The sequence below is a fragment of the Patiria miniata genome, unplaced genomic scaffold (genome assembly GCF_015706575.1).
Source record: "Patiria miniata isolate m_02_andy unplaced genomic scaffold, ASM1570657v1 HiC_scaffold_1, whole genome shotgun sequence".
NCBI classification, from domain to species: domain Eukaryota; kingdom Metazoa; phylum Echinodermata; class Asteroidea; order Valvatida; family Asterinidae; genus Patiria; species Patiria miniata.
Window position 1 is genome coordinate 21,875,738 of NW_024037047.1, and position 19,897 is coordinate 21,895,634.

Genomic DNA, 19,897 nt, shown 5'->3' on the forward strand with positions numbered 1-19,897 from the left:
AATCAATACATTTCACTCAGTTCAATTCATTTCACTCAAAATAAATTACTTTATTTATTCACAAGGATGCACAATTTCAAGAACTGTTCCGTCTAAATATAATACACACTGTACAAACACCTCGTCAGATTCTAATAAATAAAAAAAAAAATTTACATAACCGTCTGTAATACGATGTAAGAAGTGCCCCCAGAGAAACAATGTCTAAAATTTCTCAGATGCGATAGAATCAAACTAAACCAGGAAAAACTTCACAAGTGCTTCTTACACTGCGTTGAAATTTGAAAACTAAGATTGTACATGTAAATGCTTATCCAAGATAATTACAGTATTAAAACAATTATCAAAAACTTACATAATAGTACTTCCACTTGGTGTTTTCAACAGTAATTGTTGTTAATAAGATACATGTTGATCATGAAGTAACGAGCTTTAAAATGGTGGGAACAAATTGACATTTGAGCCACCGTTTTTCTCATATTTGTTTAGGTTAAATACTTAACCTCAACAGTATGAATTTTGTTTTTTAAGAGTTAACAGTTTCATTGCATGTACCCTTTCACACACAAAATATGAGACAATCTTAGTCAGGTCCCTTGATAAGATAACAATGAGATGTGGATTGATACCATGGGTACCTGATCACTTCTCTGTACACCCCAGGTGAGCTTGTCGAATACCAACTAAAACAGTGCCTAACCGCAACATGCTGGTTGATGATGGTTTTACAAGCAGTCTGCTTCAAAATCCAACCCCCTCCCCCTGGCCCCCCGATGTTCCATACAACATTACCAGTGTTGTAGACGGGTCACGAGTGCACACTCGTCTCCCCAAGTCCATCACAAGTCACCTACACTTGGGGGTAAATGTATGTGTAGTCATTATCAACTGTTACAAAGACACTCCTTTGTCATGTTCATCTTCAGTTATATCAAACTTTCGAAAGGATTTGTGATGGTCAACCCATAGAAAATGTTCTTTAACCCCAACCCCCTAAGCCCTTGTTTGCCTCAATCCTCCAAAACCCTCCAAAAAATGTTGCACTTGTGTTCAAATGAAGGATACCCACCGCCTCAATCCTTCAAAATCCTCCGACATCCTGCCTCTCAAAATGCATTCATCCTCAATCCTCCAAAATCCTCTTCATCAAACACCATTCATCCTCAATCCTCCAAAATCCTCATGTTCTCAAACGCCATTCATCCTCAATCCTCCAAAAGCCTCCTCTTCTTCAAACACCATTCACCCTCAATCCTCCAAAATCCTCATGTGCTTCAACGCCATTTATCCTCAATCCTTCAAAATCCTCATATTTGTCAAACACCATTCACACTCAATCCTCCACTGAGGACTGAGGGTTAGGGTTAATTCTACCAACATTTTCTGCTCAAAGCTTAGATTTCACAAAGAAAGAATGATGTGATCGTTTGTCTATCTTTAATATTTTTTTTCCAAGCAGTGAAATACAGCAAACAGTGTTTCACTCAAAATCACACCAGATACTTTAACTGTCAGAATATCACCAAATTCAATATAACCGAGTACGTGTTGTCAACTGCAACAGCTGCAAAACAATTAAAATAAATAACATTTTTTTAAAAAATGACACAATAACACTGTCTCAGTGAAATTAATACATTGTATATAAATTGGGTAAATTTTTTAACAATATTCAATAAATCTGAATATAAACATTTGTTGTCTTGCACTTTTTGACCGGTACTTTCTTTTCTCTACAGTAATTTCATTTAGATTTAAATAAGGGTGAAAACCAAACTATTTGGGTTAATAACAAATGCACTAAAATTCCTTAAATGTATTAAATACGAAAGACGTAGGGTTTTTCAAACTCAATGTAATTCGGTCTATACAAGTACAAATCCAGCCATGATACTTCTATGATGTAGAGCTACTGCTGTAAGGTTGGGCTGCCCATTTTCAAATTATTTAGTATTCAATTACTCGAAACTGCATTGGACCGAATATTCGGATATACGAAAATATATCACGAAGAGTGTGCCAGTTTAAAATTTGCGTGCAGTGATCGATATGGGGTGCTGGAGTGATCTGCAGTATTTTTTTAACTGTAAAAGGGCTTTGACCTTCTAAAAGGATGTGAACAATAAACTGCCGTTGACCAAAAAAAGTTAGCCGACAAAAAAAGTGGCACCTGACAATAAAGCGTCACAACTTGACGATAAAATAACATCACAGTCATGTGTATATGTGCCAAAAAGCTGTTCGAATATTCGACTGATGATCGAATATTTGAGAATTCATTATACATTTGTATTTGGGACAGCCCTACTGTTAGGCTAATAAGATGAAGAGTTTTGAACTAATGAAGGTCATTTTGCCAAGTGCCAGCCAAGCAATGTCAAAAAAATTGCAACAAATACAGCGAGAATTGTCATGGAGAATTTGATGACTTTTGGGCCAAAAATGCGATAGGTACCTGACGTAAACGACAGGGTGCTGTGCATCTCGCAACATTTATTGGGTAACAAACTGGTACCCAACTGCTTAGGACATATTTGTTTCTGTGCTAGCCAATACAAACTCACTTCATTTACTCAAAGCGAGATCAATACATCAGGAACTACATTTACAACTGGGACTAAATGTTACTGTTAGGACTTTTGGATGACCCGATAAGAGAGATACCCGAGTACATGTATGAATAACACTTACATTTTATTAAATCTGTACTGATATTCTGATAACAAATGCACAAATACTATGTATTTATATGTTAATAGGATCTATTTCTGTTGGTGAGAATGATTGAGTTATCAATTTCAGGATAAGCAGGTGCTGATAATTCAATAAATACTGGAGTAAGTTTCGTCTGTTATGTTCATCATAGAGGTTTTGCTTTTGTTGGATACCTCTTTTCCGTTTTCGGCACCTGGAAGTCCATAGACCTCTGGCCGAATATCAGCCTGATTTTGCGAGTGTTTCTGTTATCAACTGGCTTCACCAACACTTTAAAGGTCTGGGGTGCACGCTCTTCTGATCCGAGCATGTCACTTGGGGATTTTGTTTTCGGATTGTCCGGAGAGGAGGGATAGAAGGTTTTGACATCCCTAGAGTTGACGTGTTTGGGAGGTGCGTCCTTGTCAGCCTTCTGGCACATCGGGTGGGGCGGGATCTCGTAGAGGTGTCGCAGCTGCGACATCCGAGGTGCAAACTGGTGGCTTGTCTTCTTCCGCTCGGGACCGTCAAATTTTAGGTTCACACGAGCTCTCTGTACACTTGGAGAACCTGGTGGGGATTCAGTCTTGGAAGAGGAGGTAGGTGATTGAGGGAGTTTTGGTCCGGGTATGAGGACTCGCTGCGCTCTCGTCAACCGACTCGGGGAGTCAGGAACATCCAAGAGAAGTTTATCTTGGCTGGCAGCTGGATTGCTTTCGCAGGACCCTGAGAATTGCCTCGGAGACACCTCGTCCTCCGATGACGTGACCACTTCCTCTATGCAGCCATTGGGATCTTTCATGCGGATTTTCAGCTTGGGGATTTTTTGCACGGCTTCCGCGATCAGTTCTGCGTCGTATTTAGTCATCTTCCGTTTCGGCAAAATAAGTGGAGGCACTTCCAACCCCTCATGCTTCCTGTGTCTGCCCAGTAATTCTGTACTGTTTTTGGTCGAGTCTATCTCTCGATACTCCCTCTTTCCTCCATGGCGATTAATCATTACTGACGCGCTATCCAGAAGATTCCTCTTGAGTGCATTGACCCGATCCCGTGGCACTCCTCGTATCTTAAGCTTCATCTCGCAGTCCGAAATTTCTGACTCGTAAGTCAAGTCCTTCTCAATCACCTTCGGGGCCTTTGACGAACGTTTGACATTAAACGTTACTTCAGTGTCAGTGCTACTGCAGTTGGACTGCTGGTCCAGGGCCAATCCCTCCGCTGCCACCGTTCGGGCCCTGGACCTCAGGCCAGGGATGTCCCTTGCTGTCTCGGCCACTCCGCTAGCACCTAGACAGGTTTCCTGGGAAAGCTCAGGCATTTCCTCTGTCAGGGACATCCGGCGCTCGCGACACTCGCTGGACCGCCTCCTTTCTCTTCTCGTTGCAGTTACGCACTCGGGTGCCTCAGTGTCTAGAAGACCCCCGTTTAGGTGAGCCTCCTCAACCCTAGGTGATGGAACGGGCTCCTCGTTCAGCGACATCCTCCTCTCGCGGCCTCCCGATTTCCTCCGCTCCTCCCCCCTGCGAAGCCTGGAGGCGTACCTCACACCTCCTTCCTCGACAGTCAGTGTCCCGTCTTCCTTGATCTTATGAGGTGTCAAGACCACCTTGGCTTCCCTGAGTTTGTAGCCTTCTGCCACCAGGAGCTGAGCATCGAACTTTGACAAACACTTTCTCTCAGCGATGAGGTCCACGAGGGTCTGGTTGGCCTGGAGGGATGGGGAGAGGGGCTGGGAGGAAGAACGAGAACGACTCCAGGGACAACTATTGCCGTCCGAGCTTCCACTGCAATCTGAATCTGAAACCAAAGATTTTGGTTTAATTGAAACAAATATCATATGTGAAATGAAGACGTGCGCAGTTTGGTACCATTAAGAGAGTTGATGTTACGTCCATCACAAGTCCATTCATAAGTCAACCACAGGTCAAGGTACACACTTGATTCAAACTCTTTAGCACCAGAGACTGGATTACCTGTGATTAGCTTGTCAGGACTTGGGAAGGATTGAGTCCATCACTACCCATACAGGGACGCTCAATGTGAACCTGCCTTTAAAATATCATGACACTCTGCACTAAAAAATATGCAATAACGGCCATTGGGTCCTTATGATATCAAATGTCACATTACAACAGACCGTACAAAATTGTACAATGCAGAAGTTTTCTTTGCATACCTCACTAACAACTAAAGACAAAATAGCAAATATGTTTTTCATCAACAAAATACAGAAATTACATGACTTGAATGAAGCTAGTGAGCCCGACCTTTTTAAGAAAGTCTTTTTAAGAATCAAATTAGGTTTTGCCCTTCACCGACGTATATACACTGTATACTCAGTGTGTTACCTCCCGAGTGAAAGTTGGCAAAAATCACTCGGGTGGGACTCGAACCCACGACCTCCTGCTTTCTAGTGCAGATGTCTTACCACCCGACCACCGAGCTAACGGGATCAGTTGGCTGGTTCGAATCTGATGCACATAGCAGCGGGTACCGCATTAACCATTCATAAGATGGGATTTTTTACGTCGTGGTGATGTAAATCAAATTAGGTTTTCAAATTTCTTTTTAAGAAATTGACATTGATTGACTGCAAGGCCGTGTCCGAATCAGCACATGCCGGAAATAACACATGCGCTCATGGAAGCCACTAGCTAGCGGCTGCGGCCACTTCTCATAGATTCCTGTTATTGTCAGCCGTAGCCAAGTGTTTCACACAAAGCCCCAACATACCACTTCTCCGCAGCAGCCTAGAGGGCACTGCGTTCTTGGTTAATCCGCCTTCCTCCTGGCTGGCCCCGCCCTCCTCCTCATTCTTGGCTTTCTGCCAGCGCAGCCGTCGGTCCGTGTCCCTCAGGCTGTACTTGTTCTCGTCGCTCTTGACCGGGGTGTCTTTGGGGGTGAAGGCACCCGTCTGTCTCCTAAAGCCAATGATAGAATGCAGGTTTTTTTAAAACCACCTATGACAAAAAGCATTGCACTTCACTTGGCAGTAGGGTCAATTTCACGAAGTAAGGTTGGCAGGTTGAGAGATGATCAGTTTTACCATGACAGTCTAAGCATCAGTTGGTCGGCAATTCAATGCTTCTGTTCACAGGCATGCAACTTGGAGTTTAGAAAAAACTAGGAAACTCCAAACCACACAAGACTTTGTACAGCGTTTTTCAATTTGTAATGGCATTCGGAGGAAAAGTTGCATGCCTGAATTCAGAGACAACAAACTTCAAAGCAATTTTGTTTTTAGATATCACAGATTTATTTCTAAAATTCACTTAAAAACTGAGAAACCGATTTCAACATCTTACCGGTGGCAATTTATGGGAACAATTCAATTCCTTGGAGATAATCAGGAAAAGTAAAAAAATATCATTAAAAAAATTTTGTCCAATGATCTATCAATGTAGCAGTTTCCTCCATATTCAGGTCCAAAAAAATGATAGATTACTGTAAAACAAAATAAAGGCAACGTTACGACCAGATGGGTTATTTTTTTGACGTACCGTTCACAAGTTTCACATTCGCAGTAGCAGTTGCCCTCGCCGAAGAATCCATCGCCATAGAAACAGGTGATTTCCTCTCCGGGCTCGATATCCCGTAGTACTTTGACGCAAGCCGTATCGCGACCCGTAGACACAAACTGCACAGAGTATAAGGAAAAAACTTACAATGACTCTAATAATACAATCTATAAGTGCCCAAAAAATATTGGAGGGAGAAATTGCGGATTTCAAGATCTGTTTATCTTAAATTTGCTCAAACCGAGTAACGGTTATCTGATTTCACCAGTTCTCGTCAAACTCAGTCATGCCAACAAAACGTGACGAGTGAGGTGCCACATGCAATGCCCTCCCAATGACTGGGTATAGCTTGCAGAATTCAATTACCACTGGGCCTTTACAGAAACACTCCAGAGCTGTAATGTTGAAGAATAAAATGGATTGGAACTCTCTGGTAAGTCAAATGGGCAGGCTATTCATATACCAATAGGACCTCTAGCAAGTGAATGCAGTTACAATCCGAGACCATGGAGCATATTGGGGGTTGTTCCATTTGGGTTTTTTAAGCCTGTGTCACAAAAAATGGAAGGCTGAATATTTCTCAGGTTGGTACGAATATCCGATTTCCAAAATCGAAAACAAATAGTGGAATTCAAACCAAATTTTTAAAAATCCAAATTTAAATCCCACCATTACGAAAAACGAAGGAAATTTTCTGCATTCGTTCTTATTCTCTCATTGATTATTGAATGTACGGTCAAAAAGTCACTTCTGGATAAATAGTCAGTTTTTCAGTTCATTTGATGGTCAATAAAGAAAGAAACACAACAGAAAATCTCACCTTACAGTTAGGTCGGCAATCTGCAGAAAGCAAAGGAAAGGATGAAAAAACATTAAATTAGATGTCAAGCAAAGATTCTGACAGATCTGAAGAAGTTAGGAAGAGTCACAAACTTTAAAACCCTCAAAATTATGTTGAGTGACATGTGTTTTCTTTTTTTCACAGCATGATTAACCCTAACCTTCCAAAATCCTCCAAAATTCTCTTTGCAAAATGGAGGATTTTACAGAATTGAGGCTTCATGGCACAAGTGTGCTGCTGATTTCGGAGGATGCACTGTGTCAAGGTCTTGGGCCAGACCTTGTCTTGTTTATGCCCAGCCATGCATAAATTTAGGCCTATACTTGAAATCCTCCGCACTGCTCCAGGATGTCACTGGCTCTGCCTCAACACATTGACAGTGATTGCTGGAGGATTTTGCAGGATTGAGGCAGTGGTCACCCCTCCAAGCACCACATTCAAGAAATATCAGACGATTTTGGAGGGTTGAGGCTGTATGCTAATTTTACATGGAGGCAGTTGGAGGATTTTGCAGGATTGAGGTTACATCCTAGTAAAAATGCCTAGGGAATTTGGGTTAATCCTGCAAAATCCTCATAAAACCATTTGGTGGATTTTGAAAGATCCATGAGGATTAGGCTGGAGTGGAAATGTGAACAGCTGGTTTTGGGTTTTTTTTTACCATGATTGATGAAAGCCGCCGGGCCCAGCCACAACTGGGCGCAGTTCTTTCTTGTAGAGAACATGACGCTGAAATCGTTGACGCCCGTCTTGAGGGAGTTCTCCTCGCACTCTGTCAGCTCTGCGATGCAACCGACCAGGTTGGGGATGGTGTCATTCTTACTCCTAAAGATAAAGACAATAATGTTCTGTTATCAATTTTTTTCTTTTTTAAACAGGCTAGTCAACAACAGTCGGGTCACATTTCAAGCAAGCACTGTGACTAGTCAAATTCAGTCAACAGACAAAAACAGGCAAGTGGTAGGCACAGCTGGCTTATCAATCGCCTACATGTACAGTCAAAGCATAGCTGTATCAAGTTACCTAAACAGTCACAGCCAGTCATTCCTGCTTTATGTAGGCTGGGACCTCTTGACTTGACTTGATTAATTTGGACTGCAAGGACAACTTGGCAAAGAATGTATGTGTGTGCGTGTTCTACATACCCCTTAGGACTGACACACAAAGGGAGAACAACATATCCTTTCAGTCCTCAGGAGTTGAAAACAGTCCTCTGTAGTAAGTATGTGTGCTTAATCTATGGGGGAGTGTTGAATCACAGGGACAAAGGAAAACACAAAGGACTGTCCTTGAGAGTCAAGAAAAACACGACTGTGCGCATAGGAGGGTTAATCACGGCTGTGATTGGTCAAAACACCATGGGCTGGTGCTTAATGGATCGATCTATTAGCCCCATGGCTTTGGGTTCCGGCCTTGCAAACACTTCATAGCAACTCACCAATCCTGAGTGGCCACAATCTTCCCTCCGGCCCCTTCCAAGGAGTAACGGAAGCAGGACTTCACCTCAAACCCGGACGTCTTGTCAAACATTGCTAGATAACGGAACACCTGTAAAAAAAAAAAAAATATTTTTTAAAAAGTCAATGAAAGTTTACTTCAGCTTAAGCACATATTGTCCATTGAGAATGGACTGGTTCAAACATTAATTCTAACAGAACTCAACCCATCAAACTCCATTGGCATGTTTTGTTGGAATCTGTCAGGATGGGTACAGTACCCCTCCTAGTACCCCTAAACTGACCGTCTTTTACATTGGGTTGGCACACCTCCAGAATCAAAGTCAGAAAAACGTGTGTGCAGTTTCCCATATGTTGGAATTTGTCAGGATGGGTATGGTTCCTAGTAAATCATGCTAGGGAGTAAGGGTTAATCCTAACCCCTTTGAGTGATTTACTAGGAACCTTCCTTACTCTTGCAAAATCCTACACCATATCCCTAACCCTGCCAGACGCAGCACAGTGCATCAGGTGGAAAAGTCTGGTGCACTTTGATGCATTCAGCTATCAACACCAGTGCATAAACGGCCAGTTCTGAGACAATGAGAGCTAGTCCCATTGAACAATGCCACAGTTGTATCCTGCTGCATTTGGTGACCACAGACTCTGAGGCAGTCTGGCCTTGAGACTATTGACCTGATGGATGTTGCTGCACTGGGCAGGCTTGACACTTAGACAAGTGTTGCATGCTGCTGCGTTTGGCAGGGTTTCTAGCCAAAATACCGTGGGGGGTTAGGGTTAAGGTACACTTAACCATGTTAACACCCAAACTGTTGGACACTGATTATGTTGGTGTGCCTCACCCCATGTAAAGCATAATCAGTTTACTAGTGCAGTACTCACTCCAACAGATTCCAACAAAACATGCAGTTAGATTTTGAAGGGTTGGGCTGGTAAGGGTTAATGTTTAATATCACACTTTCATAGGTATGTGCTAGGAGCTTTGAAAGACTTATTATTTGACAGGCAATCATATTCCCTTACCTTGCCCCTGCTGAAAAAAAGGATGAAAACAATCCCGATTCGCACTATTTTGATACAACAGGCAGACAGATTCCAGTATATATAATTCTTCACTTGAGATCAAATTAGGTTTTGCCCTTCACCGACGTTTAAACACTGTATACTCAGTGTGTTACTTCACTGGCGGCTGGATAAAGTCCCAATTAGTTCTACAATGAATATACCACTCAGTCGTTTCACAGTGTTGCAGGTAAAACTACTACACAGTCAGGATTGACTGACGGACCAAACAAACCTCAGAAACAGTCTAAAGTAGTCACAACCACTTCTACCCGGCTTGAGCGTCAATTAAAAAATGGTTGAAGTCTTAGATCCAGCTATTTTTGTAACTATTCTGCTATGGACACAAAAAGTCCCATGAATGCACCGTCTATTTTCAACAAACTCTGTATGCCCACACCAGGATGTGCACGGAAACTCAACATAAAACCAATGATGAATGTAACCTAGATGATGTGCGTAAGTCTGTTGCAACTTTTGGTACTTCCTGTCTGTTATTTCAAAAGCGTATTACACGTGCATTACCATAATCATTTACAGGATTGTAATCAGATGAACAATGTGGATCACTGGCCATTAGTATACCAAAATACATACATCACTTTCCTTTTGGGATATTGTGGGGAATTCCCAGTTTTTCTTTTTCTTTAATTCTTTTTTGCCTTGGGAATATTTTGCTTTCAACCAACATGTGACGGACTTCAAATAGGAAGGGGGGGGAATGTTTTTATTGTAGACTAAATAACATTTGGTTTTGAATGGCTCGTGCGTAACATGATTACTTCCTGCTAGGAGATAGAGAACATGAGATCAATGACCTAAAAATGAAACTGGGTTTTGATGTTGTACGTACATGAATGTCATAGAGTGGCATGGATAACATGAATGGTTATGATTTCATAAACGTCACTACACTGAGCAGCCAGATTACAACTTGGGTTTATGAAAAAAACGTTGAGTTATCTTTTCCCTCAATTTTCCATTTGACGTATAAAGCATCCTGATGTAATATCCTCATGGTTATACAATCTTGGCAACATCATCCAACATGAAATGAGCCAAAGGCAATTACGGGGATGAAACAGGAAACAAATATTGGCAGGAAGGGAATGATGTGATGTCATCAATTGGAATGGACCAACAAATAAATCAAATAACAGTGTTTTTTCCCCCAACAATGAACAAATTGAAATGACAGAAGAAAACTACATGCATCTTCCATGAAAAAAAATCATGAAAACTTAATTCCAACCCCCAGGCCTTTTTGGCTAGAAACCATCCTCAATCCTCCAAAATCCTCTAACTGCCACCATTTAAAAATTTTAATTGAGCCTCAATCCTCCAAAATCCTCCAAAACAGTCAGGAGGATTTTGGAGGACTGAGGAGGGTTAAGGGGTCTATCCGTTGGCATTTTTGGATGTAACCTTTTTTTTGCTATATCATAAGCTTTCACATTTTGTGATTAACAAATACATTCGAAAAGCAACCCGGACCCTACCCCACCACAAAATCATAACTAAGATCTGACTGACTGAAGACTAATAAAGAGACAGACAGATGTACACATCGTCACCGACACCACGAAGTAACACCCATCTACATACCAGTAAAAACTAGCAATCGGAGAAAACGGCTACTAAAGTTGAACGCCTTCTAAAACAACAATTTGCGTCAAAACGACAGAGTATTTTCAGTTGGGTTTCTCGTCGTGGACACTTGATGAATTGAATTTATTAAATCTGCTGTTTTTCACCCGTTTGTGTATTAAATAAACAAGAAATAAGAGACAAAAGATGAGTGTTAGTTCGTGAAACCGAAAAGGCTGCGAAACTGTAAATCTTTGTTTTCACGAAGTAACACTCTTCAATGTATTCAACACGAGGAAAGTGCAACTTCAGGTCAGCGCGCGCGCGCTCATACAACTTATTACAAGAAGAGTGTTACTTCGTGAAAACATTTTTGCTCACTTATGAGCAGAGTGCGCGCCATGCATTGCAATGGTAAATGGAACTTGAGTGTTACTTCGTGAAAACGAAAATTGTCACTTTTGCGCAAAAGTTGCCATGGATACTTAGCGTAATTATTAAAGTAAAGCTCTTGAAGCTTTGAAACTTCGTGAAATGGTAGGCCTTGATGAATAATGTTTAAAAATCCCAAAAACTGAAAATTGAAAAAAAATATGGTTTAACACGGTAGAGTGTTACTTCGTGGTGTCGGTGACGACATGTGCATCAGAATTACTTGACTTTTGCTTGCCAAGACCTGTGCATCTACCGGGTGAGTAAAAAAAAAGTGGAACCCAAACCCCCAAAAAATTTATTTCATATTTAAAAAAATATGTAGCACCAAAAATAATAATGACTGGAAAGCCAATTTCATAAGCTACTTTTAGATGGAAAAAATACTGAAATTGGTCAATCCGTTCAAAGAATATCACCAATTAAACGCAACGACCCTAAAACCTTTCTCGTCCAAAAAAGCAATCTATTGTGTGTTTTGACTGTTTGGAACAACAAAAAGAAAATGACACAGAATACTTGTTTCAACAACTGTCACCACCTGTAGTGCACAATATCTTTATTAACAACCCCGGTTTTAGGCAAACAATATACATTGTAATTTACAAAATCTACTTTTTTTAAAAGACGGGCCTTCAAAATGACTTTGTTGAATATTTAAACGTTTAAACTGAGATTTTATCGCTGGTGATGTTTAAAGACAATTGTGACGACGATTCTTGAAATCGCATTTTTTTTGGACGAGACAGGTTTTAGGGCCATTGTGTTTAAATGGTGATATTCTTTGAACGGATTGACCAATTTCAGTAATTTTGTCATCTAAAAGTAGCTTATGAAATTGGCTTTCCAGTCATAATTATGTTTGGTGCTACATATTATTTTTAAACATGAAATATAATTTTTGGGGTTTTGGTTCCTCTTTTTTTTGACTCGCCCTGTATGAAAGCGCCTGCTGCCACTTCTTATAGACTCGTATTATTGCCTGCCGGAACCAAATTACTCGGAAAAAGCCTAAAACTACTGACACAACTCACGTGTTGCTTGAATATGGTCACTTGGTGCTTGGACTTGTTCAGGAAGAAGACGCGGGCCCAGTCGCCGGACACCAGGCCCTTGTAGGCCCTCTCGTAATTCTGCGATTTCTTGAAGCGCAGAATGAGCTCCTTGAGGAACTCCTTCCTTGCGTCAGCGGGCCGAAACCTAGGTAAAACATTTTTTATAAAAAGACTTTGTAAGATGTCGGTTTTGGAAATGCGTGATACCTTTTAGGATATTCTGTGAATGTTACAAGTTCAAAGCACCATGTACAATGTGCCTCCAAAAAAAGAAGATACTCCAAACCTTTGTTACTTTAAAATGTTTAGAAATAACATTTTCATTTTCTGGTGGAAAAGCAAATAAAAATAGAACGACTGGTCTAATCGTTCCATAAAATCCTTGTCCGAAACCAGAAAATCAACTGCCCAGAGTTGATTGAATTGCTCCACAAATTACTAAACTTGGTAAAACATGAGTGTGAATTAGCAGTTGCCATATTATAAACAATGCTCACACATATCACGGACAGCTGTTACGCTCCAACTATGGCAACTGTCCCAACTATACATGCAAGTCCCAACTATTGTTTGGACAGTCCAAACAATAGATGGAGTGAATTCCTAACTGTCTAGTTGGGACGATCTTAACTGTAGTTGGGACACTATAGTTCAGGCGTAACACAGCTAAATATGAGAAGCGTACATGAAGCTACCTTAACCCTAACTCCCTACTGTCGTTTAGTAAGTACTGGACCAAGTCAATCAAAATCTATCAATCACACTGCTTCTAATGCATGCTCTGCTTTAGGCCTCCAGGCCCAAGTCCATCACACTCCATCAATATTTAGTCAAACCAGGCCCGGAGAACTAAGTCCCCTAAAATCCACCAAAATGGGAGGGATGGATTTTGATGGAGTTGAGGAGGTTAGGGTTAATCAAATGCATTGAAACTCAAGTTTGAAATTTAACCCCAACTACCCCCAACCCTTCAACATCCGACTGCAGGTTTTGTTGGAATCTGTTGGAGTGAGTACTGCACTAGTAAACAGATTATGCTTTACATGGGGTTAGGTATACCGCCATAATCAGAGTCCAACAGTCTTGGAGTAGAGTGTACAATATGGTGTTGGAATTCGCAGGAGTGAGGAAGGTTAGGGTTAACTCTTACTCCCCAGCATAATTTACTAGAAACCATACCCATTCTGGCAAATTCCAACCCCAGTGTAAAAGACCATCAGTTTAGGGGTACTGCACCTACATGTTTCCCAACAGATTTAAACAAAACCTGCTGTTGAACTTTGATGGGTTGAGTTCGGTTAGGGTTAATGTAGTATAGCTCCGGCCACTTTCAAGGAGATCTATGCCAAGCATGGAGGTGTGCCGAGCACAGAATCTAATCGCTCAGCAGAAATCAGGTTACCAGCCAAGTAGCTATTTGATGTACACTGCTTGTGACTGGTTCCCGGCAGACATTCGCTAAGCACAAAAATTCGCTAAGCATTATTTTCCGCTTAGCGGCTCCATGAAATCTAGTCCCGAATTATGTCTGGCCGCTTCTGAATTTAAGTGGCTACAGCTTGGAGTTACACACAAGCCTATGGAAGAGGCTGTAGCCACTTCCCATAGACATGTGTGTAATTGTTGGTCGTAGCCAAGTCATTCAGGCACAGCCTCCATGACTGACACTATTTGTTACCTTGTGTTCATCTTGTGTGTGGTGAAGTTGAGGTACGGGTCCAGGACCAGGCTAGTGGCCAGGTCGTCGTTCTCTCCCAGTTCCTTCCAGTTCATGCCGGAGCTGGGCTTGAGCGGCCAGCCGGGCCCCATGCCATCAATACCCATCCTGCAAAAAAGATATTGTCCTTCATTAACCCTTACCCTACTTGACCCTCCAACGCATGCCAATATGTGCCTCAAGAAAATCTCCTATGTTTTTTGCATGGCCCTCCAATATCTGCCATGTCATTTCAAGGGTAACTGGACAGGCACTCCAATACATGCCACAGAGAACAATGAGAGTCCTCTGATAACAAAGTGAGTGCCCCCAGCTGGTCAGTATCAGGCACCCTCCAGGGCCTCCAACTCCTGCCAATTGGAGCCTTCACTGCTAAGACTTGTTATCTGCCAAATAACTGCAGCTGGAGGGCATTGGCATAACCAACTGACATGCAGTAAACTACCCTCAGAGAGTAAGGGTTAACATTTATCATGACACATTTTTTTGGTACATACGAGGCTATGCAATGTGTGCAGGCTGCGCCGTTCGTGAAACAGTCACCAGTGTACGCATGCACACACGATATGCCCAACTGTGAATGCGGGCGTGCGCTTGGCTGGCGCGTCGTACGTCATCTTTTTGACCTCATGAATTTGAATCGCACAACAACATTCAAGATAGCGGTGACAGCTCGACGAGTCTCGGTTTCCGAATTGAAGGTGAAATTTCTCTTTTCTTCCCCAAGGTATGTGAACCTAACCACCACCATTTGTATTTTCGGAAAAATTTCCGTACTGGGCCACCACTTTTTTTTCAATTAATTTTCAAGTGCCAAAAATTGCATCCTTTATGGTTATTCCCTCCACTTTCCCTCCTCTACTCTCACCCTCTCCTTTTCTTTATTCCTATTTATTAATCAGTCACTTACTTCATCGGGATCCAAACCCCGGACTCTTGCTTGATACACGAGACTTTTAACCGCTAGGCTGCGCACGATCACTGTTGCAATAATCAATCTTTGGACGTATTTGCAGTATCCATTGAAATAAACTAAATATTCATGAGAAAATAAATATTCATAATGACGTATTGCACTATCATTAGCCGGCTCATGCAACGTCATGCGTATTACGTACCGCTGTCTTTCAGCCACTTCAGTCAGTTTTGACCGGCTGCTTCAACTTACATGTAGTTCTGCACGAGCAGCACGACGTGTGCATCCAAAATGTGCTCTAAAAACACATTTTGCCTAATTTGGAGTGACGTCACTGCACGTTCCCACCAAAACCAACCAAGGAGGGCGCTAGCGTGTGCGCTTTTGTACGACGCGGTACGTTGATGAGAAACTGATGAAAAGAGTCTACAAACACGTACAAGTTTAACGTTGCTTTAGAGTTTATTTTCCTGATTAACGTCGGTCAGCATCACATATGGAATTCCTGAACCCCCCAGCCCAATAGATAAGGACACATAGAGCATGTAGAGTATGTAGGTGTAAGCCTGTTCGGTATTGATTTTCATATCGGAAATCGTATCGATCTCATATTTTGTATATATATCGTGTGTGTTTTTGTGTGTGTTTTTTTTTTTATTCCATTGTTCCATGAATGGAAAAATGACGTCATCACGATAATATCGCGATATCCGATATTTTTTTCACGATATGCCGATTTAAAAATAAATGGATATCGAACAGTGAGTGTGATGGCCTAGCGGTTAAGAACACCGGACTCACGTTCTGGTGTTTCAGAGGCAACAGTGACGTGGGTTCGAGCCCGACGGCGGACACTTGTGCTCTTAAGCAAGGCACTTAACCATTATTGCTTCGTCCTTCGAATGGGACGTTAAGCCGTAGGTCCCGTGTGTTGTATAAATGCACGTAAAAGAACCCAGTAAACACTTATCGCTAAGAGAAGGGGTTTGCCCCGGTGTTTCTGGCCTCCTGTATAAACTCCCACGTGGAGTATTTAGGAGAAGAACCAACAAAGAACCAAGAACCAAGAACCAACAGGCTTATGTAGGTGTGAAATTAGACCCGTGAACGTGGCTTGTAAACTACGCCACGCTGTTGTGTATTTTCGAACCTGGCGAAATTGTCCCTCTGACTCCCTCCGTTACACACACTGGACGTTATTTTGCCAATGTAATAAGTACTCACATATGAAGCTGTCTTGAAATCTGTTTGTACGTCAAAACTTGCATTTGACAAAATTTGAGGAAAATTCTGGCCCCGGTTAATGAAGTCCTGCTAGCTGCCATTTTCTCCCAGCTGATGCATGCGCATTGCGTTTTATTGTACCGTCCTGTTTCGTATGATTCGACGGCTGTTTACTGTCAAGTCCTTTCCTCTCTCACCGCACGCGGGCGCACGTGCGCCCACGTGCGTGTGCGCACGCGTACACACGCGTACACAAGATGAGCCAAGCAGCCAATCGGGTGCGGGGGTTTTTTTTCGGGGTTGCGACATGAAACAGCCGTCAATCTGTCCAAGCGACTCGTCCAGGGTCATTTGTCAGGGTCACTTGTCGGGTTAAAATCTAATTTCTACACGTTCGTATGGGTCTTTATTGATGGCAAATTTCGTCGAAATTACACAGCCTGAACGATCGGACGGGCAAATTTAGATTTCTAGGTGAGTACTCAACATGCATACGGAATTATGTATGGCGGATCGATTTCGCTAGGTTCAAAAATACACAACAGCGTGGCGTTGTAATTTGTATACAACGCCACGTTCACGGGTCTAGTGTGAAATAAGCTTCTTTAACGAGGTAAAACATAACAAAACTCTGGTCAAAATTTTGGAAAAATTCGGCTACCCGATCACCACTTTTTTCAATTAATTTTCTAGCGCCAAAAGTTACATCTTTTATGGTTATTCCCTCCACTTTCCCTCCTCTACTCTCACCCTCTCCTTTCCTTAATTTCTATTTATCAATCAGTCACTCACTTCATCGAGATTCGAACCTCGGACGCTTGCTTGATACACGAGACTCTTAACTGCTAGGCCGCGCACGATCACTGTTGCAATGATCAATCTTTGGACGTATTTGAAATATCCATTGAAATAAACTAAATATTCATGAGAAAATAAATATTCATAATGACGTATTGCACTATCATTGGCCGGCTCATGCGACGTCTCATGCGACGTCATGGTTATCGATGTCATGCGTATAACGTACCGCTGCAAAATTTGCTCTAAAAACACATTTTTACAAATTTGTTTCGCATGTCCACTGTTTCCTGGATTCCTCTTGGTTGAAATCACAAGGCGAGGTGAAAATTTGGATGTTTGGCGGCAGGCATGGCAGGTAAGTGGTGATCGGTTAGCCAAATTTTCCCAAAATTTTTGGTGGTCTTATCTAGAGAATTGTCATCCTGGACGTCAGTCGTAATGCAATGAAGACTTCTTCCAACCTGGGCTAAGTCCTAGTCATGCTAGTTACTCGGACTAATCAACAACTAGACCCGTGAACGTGACGTTGTATACAACGCCACGTTCTTGTGTCATTTCGAACCTGGCGAAATCGATCCGACATACATAATTCCGTATGGGTGTTGAGTACTCACCTAGAAATCTAAATTTGCCCGTCCGATTGTTTAGGCTGTGTAATTTCGACGAAATTTGCTCATCAGTAAAGACCCATACGAACGTGTAGAAATTAGATTTTAACCTGACCATGACAAATAACCCCGGACGCGTCCGATCCGAGTCGCTTGGACAGATTGACGGCTGTTTCATGTCGCAACCCCGAAAAAGAAAAAAATGCAGACGATTGGCTGCTCGGCTCATCTCGTGTACAGTACGTGTGCGCACACACACGCTGGCGCACGTGCGACCGCGTGCGGTGCAGTGAGAGAGGAAAGGACTTGAAACTTGTCTAAAACGATGTCTGTTTTAGCTGCGACAGTAAACAGCCGTCGAATCATACGAAAATAAAACGCTATGCGCATATGTGTCAGTTGGGAGAAAATGGCAGCTAGCAGTAGCGGACGGACTTCATGAACCGGGGCCAGAATTTTCCTCAATTTTCGTCAAATGCAAGTTTTGATGTACAAATAGAATTCAAGACAGCTTCATATGTGAGTACTTATTACAAAATACATGGGCAAAATAACGTCCAGTGTGTGTAACGGAGGGAGTCAGAGGGACACGTTCGCCAGGTTCGAAAATACACAACAGCGTGGCGTAGTTTACAAGCCACGTTCACGGGTCTAATCAACAACATGCTCAAACATTTTGTCAAAAGCGTCAAAACAGGCCAAAATTTAACCGCAATATTTATAATACACACATGCTTAACAAAAATAAAAACAAGCACTGAAGAAGTAGAAATCCGCAAATACACTAGGGCCTTTTCACAAGGAAAATCAGATACACAAACACAACGTTTCCAAATTTTAATTTTAGGCGGTTAATTTATGCAAACGCCATTCTCTTGTGCGTTGGTGACTCCCGTCAGGCGTCACGATCGATTCAAACGAGCATCGCAAATACCTCTCAAAAGCATACAAAATTGTCAAAAAAATACAGATTTAAACAAACTATATGATATATGAAGATTCTTACCTTATTTTAGGAGGGTTTGACGAGTCCAAATCCCCAATAAATAGAGTAAATATAGCTAGATTGTTTGAGGCTTTTTTACGCGACGGACTTCACCAATTTGAAAATACGGAAGACACAAAATGGCGTAACGTCAGTTTACCATTTTTATTCATACGCACAGTACAAAAAGTAGCTCTCTAATTTCTCTTGTAAATGCTGTTATTGCAAAATCTGCTGTATGTAAATTACATAATTTAATCACTTTAATAATCCCTTAAATGACAGTAGATTTATAATAGTGCAGTTTACTCCTAAATGTAACATTAAAACATTTTTAACGAAATAAACATTAGCGGAATAATAACTTCAATTAGATGTGAGTCGGTACGGTAAGTCAGAGGTGAAAGGTCAAGTTTACACAAAGTGATTGTTGTTATCATAAAATATTTTTGATAACCCCGCCCATTACCTCAGCTCTGAATATAATTATTTTCATCTAAGCATAACTTGACAAAGGACATGCAGAATAAGGTATAATTTCTACAGTCTAAACTATGATAATTACACAATTAAACAACAAAAAAAGTATCATTGCTCTGTAACGTTCGCCTATAAATTCTTGCAATATCGATACAAGTTTGGTATAAACATTTAAATTTACTTGCGTCTAATTTTGTTTTAGTTTGGTTTGTTGGTTAATTTCTTTGTTCGCTTGTAAATAATTACATTATAGTTTCAGGCACAATTCAGAGGTTTTAGCATGCGCCCCCCCCCCCCTCAATTTTTTATATTTTTTTTGTAATAAAAATAAAGTGAAGTTCGCGCACACGCGGCCGCGCGGTTGCACTGCACGCATATAGGGATCACCATTTTGAGTCGATTTGTATCAAAGCTGTCCAAATGAAAGTAAAATTACCATTTCTGTTACTTTTAGCCAGGCTAAGGTGATTGTAAGGGTGAAAAATCGCATCTGAATTGACGCAACCGTCTTGAGTGATCG

At 41.6% G+C, this 19,897-nt stretch overlaps 1 protein-coding gene across 1 annotated transcript; it reads right to left on the reverse strand.

The window, feature by feature from the left end:
* Positions 1 to 1,509: 1,509 nt before the first annotated feature.
* Positions 1,510 to 19,057, reverse strand: LOC119725539 (histone-lysine N-methyltransferase KMT5B-like). Its single transcript, XM_038196974.1, has 9 exons — positions 18,919 to 19,057; positions 14,325 to 14,471; positions 12,626 to 12,791; positions 8,492 to 8,601; positions 7,715 to 7,878; positions 7,033 to 7,052; positions 6,195 to 6,331; positions 5,428 to 5,615; positions 1,510 to 4,491 (listed from the first exon to the last, which is right to left on the reverse strand). The coding sequence occupies exons 2-9, from the start codon at positions 14,468 to 14,470 to the stop codon at positions 2,861 to 2,863; spliced, it is 2,562 nt and encodes an 853-aa protein (XP_038052902.1). The 5' UTR covers position 14,471; positions 18,919 to 19,057; the 3' UTR covers positions 1,510 to 2,860.
* Positions 19,058 to 19,897: the final 840 nt, after the last annotated feature.

Excerpts from the sequence above, each read along its gene's own strand:
- LOC119725539 (XM_038196974.1), bottom strand. The coding sequence starts at position 14,470 with ATGGGTATTGATGGCATGGGGCCCGGCTGGCCGCTCAAGCCCAGCTCC. Across the intron at positions 8,602-12,625 it reads TGACCATATTCAAGCAACAC|GTGTTCCGTTATCTAGCAAT; the intron begins GTGAGTTGTGTC and ends TTTTTTTTACAG. Across the intron at positions 5,616-6,194 it reads GAATGTGAAACTTGTGAACG|GAGACAGACGGGTGCCTTCA; the intron begins GTACGTCAAAAA and ends CATTGGCTTTAG.